Source organism: Trypanosoma conorhini (genome assembly GCF_003719485.1).
Source record: "Trypanosoma conorhini strain 025E chromosome Unknown Tco_14.4_contig_00992, whole genome shotgun sequence".
Lineage (NCBI taxonomy): Eukaryota > Euglenozoa > Kinetoplastea > Trypanosomatida > Trypanosomatidae > Trypanosoma > Trypanosoma conorhini.
This window is the reverse complement of record NW_021705088.1, coordinates 1-4,694: the sequence shown is the minus strand read 5'-3', so window position 1 is coordinate 4,694 and position 4,694 is coordinate 1. Positions and strand designations below refer to the sequence as shown.

General features: G+C 58.3%; 4 protein-coding genes across 4 annotated transcripts, besides 3 other annotated features; all 4 read right to left on the bottom strand.

Annotated features, from left to right (window-relative positions):
* Positions 1-425, bottom strand: Tco025E_09139 (60S ribosomal protein L26; the record flags this gene model as incomplete). The annotated part of the gene is made up of 1 exon (XM_029375965.1): positions 1-425. A coding segment is annotated over one exon (425 nt), but the record flags the coding sequence as incomplete, so codon positions are not given.
* A 119-nt stretch (positions 426-544) lies between these two features.
* Positions 545-571: a microsatellite.
* Positions 572-737: 166 nt separating this feature from the next.
* On the bottom strand, positions 738-1,484 carry Tco025E_09138 (uncharacterized protein; the record flags this gene model as incomplete). The annotated part of the gene is made up of 1 exon (XM_029375964.1): positions 738-1,484. One exon carries the CDS (start codon positions 1,482-1,484, stop codon positions 738-740), a length of 747 nt encoding a protein of 248 aa, XP_029223912.1.
* Positions 1,485-1,784: 300 nt separating this feature from the next.
* Positions 1,785-1,809: a microsatellite.
* A 105-nt stretch (positions 1,810-1,914) lies between these two features.
* On the bottom strand, positions 1,915-2,997 carry Tco025E_09137 (putative leucine-rich repeat protein (LRRP); the record flags this gene model as incomplete). The annotated part of the gene is made up of 1 exon (XM_029375963.1): positions 1,915-2,997. One exon carries the CDS (start codon positions 2,995-2,997, stop codon positions 1,915-1,917), a length of 1,083 nt encoding a protein of 360 aa, XP_029223911.1.
* Positions 2,998-3,320: 323 nt separating this feature from the next.
* On the bottom strand, positions 3,321-4,409 carry Tco025E_09136 (RNA 3'-terminal phosphate cyclase-like protein; the record flags this gene model as incomplete). Its single annotated transcript, XM_029375962.1, has 1 exon — positions 3,321-4,409. One exon carries the CDS (start codon positions 4,407-4,409, stop codon positions 3,321-3,323), a length of 1,089 nt encoding a protein of 362 aa, XP_029223910.1.
* Positions 4,410-4,515: 106 nt separating this feature from the next.
* Positions 4,516-4,544: a microsatellite.
* Between the last annotated feature and the right edge of the window lie 150 nt (positions 4,545-4,694).

Below are 4,694 nucleotides of genomic sequence, written 5' to 3'. Positions count from 1 at the left end.
ATCTGCTGCATGGCCTTCTCGGCGGCGGTCACCTTGCCCTTGCCCTTGTCGCTCTTGGTGCTGCGGTCCTTGCGCTCAAGGATGGCCTTGCGGTTGTGGTTCAGCTTCAGCTTCGTGATCTCCACGTTGGAGGGGTGCACGCCGACGGGAACGGTGGTCCCGTTCGCCTTCTCCCGGTTGACCTTGTCGATGTGAATCACCCAACGGAGGCGGTAGCACGCCGTGATCTTGCCCTCGCGGCCCTTGTACGCGCCGCGCTTCACACGCACCTCGTCGTCCTTGTGGACGGGCATGGCACGCACGTTGTACTTGGCGCGGAGCTCCTTCGAGAGCGGGGCGCTCATGAGGATGCGGCGCACATGGCTCGGCGCCTGAAAGTGGGCGCGGCGGGCCTTGCGACGGCTTCCACACTTGATGCTGGCCATAATCAACCTAGAAACACTGTGCCGTGGCGCAGTTGAAGTACGCGGCAGAGAAGAACGGAGCAGAACACATTGTTGCAGAGGAAACAGCGGGTCGAATGGGCGCAGCGGCAAGATACAGAATAGACATATATATATATATATATATAGGCCGCGAGAAATGCAGCCCTAAGAGCCATGTACAATCACAGAAGCAGAAACAAAAAACAGAGCCGATATACGAGATACGAAAGGAAAGAAGCAAACAAATACAAATGACTGTAGTCTAATGTTTCCGGCGCCGTCTAGGCAGCCTCTACTGGAACCGCGATATTGTTAAATACGAGGCAGGGACTGACCCCCCGGCGTGCTGAATTGGTCACCCCCATAACGGCCGTCGGCGTAGTGCGGGCCTCGCCGGTAGGCGTCACTAGGTGTGCGGCGCCCCTGGGGGAAACCGCCAGTGTTGTTGCGGTAGTCGTCCCCGCTACCGTTCGCATCCGTCCAGTAACGCGGTGCAACGTTGCCGTTGTACGAGTAGCCCGAAGGCCCCGCACCTCGGCCCTCGGCGGCGTACATGGCGGACCCCGCAAACTGTGGTTGGGCGCCCACCACGGGTGCACGCATCTTGATGAGTTTAATCATAAAAAAAGTCCACACCCGAACGGCGGAGTAAAAAAACGAAATGCATGTAATCACAAACGACGTTCCCTGTATGCCGGAGGCAAACTGCACCACCCAACATATTTTCACCTCAATCACAAACAAGGGAAGGTCGGAAAAGAGCAGATTCACTAGAATACCGTAAATCCGGCGCCGCTTTGACACCTCCTCTGGGTCAGGAAAGCGCCATGCCCACATGTAGAAGACAGAAGCTACGGCGAGGTAGAAGACGGCGGCTACGACGCTCATGGCAAGATACGCGTGCACGATAGACTCCCCCAGCACGGGCACCTGATACATCACCCAGGCACAGTAGTTAGCGATGCAGAACAACGGGTGAATAAAGTGGATAAAGAAGGTTAAGCTCGTAATGAAGCGGCTTGTGCCGCCCATGCAGTCGATGAGGCTCCAGCCGTCCATTTCCGCGTTGGTGCTAATCCCCTTGTCTTCAGCGCTTTTCCGTTACCCACTTTCCTTTTTTTTTCTTTCTACCTGTGCCAGCACTAACTTCCAGTTTCAATCAGAAACCACAACGGCCCCCTCTACAGGCGGCAAGTTGCTTGCACGCCCACCGACGGGGGGAATAGGAAAACTGCTGGAAGAAAAAGGAGAAAATAAAGAAACCAGGGCAATAATAATACACAGAGTTAAAACGCTTCCCAAACAAGAGTCATTGTTTGCCACGCATGAGGCCTCTTCTCAACTCACCTCCCCCCCCCCCACCACACACACACAGACACATACAGAAGCAGAGAGTGGTTCAAGGGATGCCCTTCCCTCTTCCTCTCGTGCCTTTGTTTTCCGCCATGGAAGCGACTTTGTTTTTGTTTTTGTCTTTTCTTTTGCTTTCTCAGACACTCCCGGAGGACTGATTTAGCCTGTGCGCCACCAGGGACGCATGGGTTTGCTCAAAGGTTTGGTCCAACTCCGCGACTGGCTCTCGCAGAGACGCCTCTTCCTCCTTCAACTCACCTATCCGCCTCGCCAGTCGTTCTAACTCCATGGACTGGGAATCTATGACCCCTGCACACGCCGATACTTGTTCACGCAAAATCTTCTTTTGATACCGCAGCTGCCGCTCCCGCTTTTCGGCGTCGCTCAAAAGCCGCGCCAGCTCCTTCACGCGGGTCTCCAAGAGGCGTACCTCCACCTCCGTCTCACTCCTGCTATCCTGCCGTCGCATGCTCGACCTACGGGAAAGCGACCTCCTGCGTGTCCGCCGCTGGGATGCAGTTTGGTTTCGCTCCGCACTTCTAGAGCGGTGGAATTTGAACATCTGGTTCTCCCCCGCCTGCGAGAGCGGCGTGCGATCGAGCGCAATGAGTTTTGGCACGGCCTCAAGGATCGACGGAACCGCCGCCGGGGCGCTCATCACGGGATTTCCACGCAGCTCAATATAACGAAGCGCCCGCAGCTGCCTCAATCTCTGGAGCTCTTCCACGTCGGCGAGTTGGTTGGAGCTCAGGTCAAGGCTGACGAGGTGCGCAAGGGGGAGCAAGGGCCGCACGGAGTCCAGCAAGTTGCCCTGGCAGAGCAGCGTCGTCAGCCGCTTTGGGAGCTCACCAACACGTTGGCTGGTCAGACGGTTGAAGCTGATGTTCAGCTCCTGCAGCCTCGGCGTAAAGCTAGACAGACCCTGTAACTCTTGCAGGGCGTTGTGCCCCACGTTCAGGCGTGCCAGCCCCCCAGGAAGGCTCGAGGCGTCAAGCGTCGCAAGAGAGTTGTGGGAAAGGTCCAACACCGCCAGCGCGGCCAGCGCCTGGCCCCCTGCAAAGCGGGCAATGCCGTTGTGCGACAGATCCAGCGCACGGACGGCGATCTGGCGGTTCCGCGACGGAGTCTTCGTCTCTTGGCGGGGCCCCTCAGCGGCCCCCAGCAACAGCGTCGAGGCATCGAAGCTCCGCAAACCCTTGTGGGACAAGCACAGCTCCATCGCGGGCTCTACTCCTCCCTCCGCCCGCCCCTGTAAAAACCCACAACGAAGAAGCCTGCATAAGAAAAAAAAAGGAAGCAAATAAATAAGAGGAAAATAAAAATAAACAACGTGCACTTTACTTCCCTCGTGAGGCCGCTCCACTGCAGAGCAAGTTGTGGGGCACTGCCTAGCCGCGCCAAGGAAGCTGGCGCACAAAGCCACCTCCTTGTTTTTTTGATTCACTTTTACACGTTGCTTACGCCGTTTCCGCGGCGTAGTTAGCGCCCCCATAAGGAGTGAGAAACACCGTTTGGCACACAGACACACAGACACAGACACAGCTACCCGCTCTTCTTCCACACGTTAACGGTGTTGCTGCCAACGCAGGTGATCAGCGTGCTGGGAGGAAGATTATCTCCCATCGGGGACGGCTCGTCCTTCGTTGCGCACGACACCCCAAAGTAGGCCTCCAGCAACATCACGGCGGAGACAACGCTCCCTGTCAGCTGGCCGAGCCGCACCGTTGACACCTCGTCTGGACTGAGCGCCATGAGCAGCAGGACAAGCATTTGGTGATGCGCGTCCACGCATCCGCCTCCAAAGACTTGGTCAAGAAGAAGCTCAGCGGCGCGCTTTCCAACAGCCTCCGGGAGCTCCTGTGGGGCGGCGGTTGCCTCCTGCGAGATCACGCAATGTTTGCTGGTCGTCTCGGCCACCAAAACGACCCCGTAGCCGCTCGACGGCTCCCCATGGTGTCGCTTGGCGTTGTCTAGGTCCGTCACCACGTAGACGTCGGGAAGGAGGTTTAGAAGGACGCCCTTCGCGGCGGTGGCCGCGCGGTGGGCAAGATCCGCCGCGACGCGCGAGCCAAAGGCGATGCCGCGAATGCGGCGTACACGGCCTCGCGTTGTGGCGTCAACGGCGTTCAGCCTCCGCACAGCCTTGCAGTGGAGGTCAATCGCCCCGCCCCCGCCCGGGTGCGCCCCACGACGAATGATTCGCACGCTGCAGTCTACACCGAACAGCTGCAACCAGCGCGTCGTCACCGTGCGGAGGGTGTCGACGGAGAGGTCCGTCTCGCTCTGCGTCGAGCCAACCAGCGTCAGCCGCGTGTCCAGTTTCGCGAAGGGGAGAAGGAGGACGGCGACTTCGGCGATGTAGCTCACGCAGCGGCCGCTGGGAACCTCGTGCGCAAACGTCCCTCCGAGGATCATGCCGGGGTAAAACGTCAGGGTGGTGTTGTTGTCCGCGCACTCGAACTTGGAGCCGCTCGTTACGCGGTCGATGAACTTGAGGAAATTGGCCTCGCAGAGCTGAATCCCCTCCGGCTCCGCGTCGTCGTGAATGCCGACGATGCGGACCGGCCTGTTGGTGAGCAGGCTGCACACAATATGGTGCCGGAACAGGCTGCTGCCTGCAAACTCGAGCATCGTCTCGTACCCGCCGCGCTTGCGGCCAGCGAGAGAGCAAAGAAGAAGAAAGCAACAAAAGCATACACAACCACAAACAACAAGCGGAAGGCAAACAAACAAAAAGGAGGAGAGAGAGAGAGAGAGAGAGAGGAGGCTGTGCCTGCAATCCACTCAAAAAACCCACGTGCCAGGAACACACGTCTTTGTGTTTGTTTGCTTGTTGCTGTTGCTGCTCCCCCCTCCTCGTCCTCTTCTTTTCTGCCGCGGTTTCCCTCCTGCCTTCCCGCGCCTCGCCCGGCAACC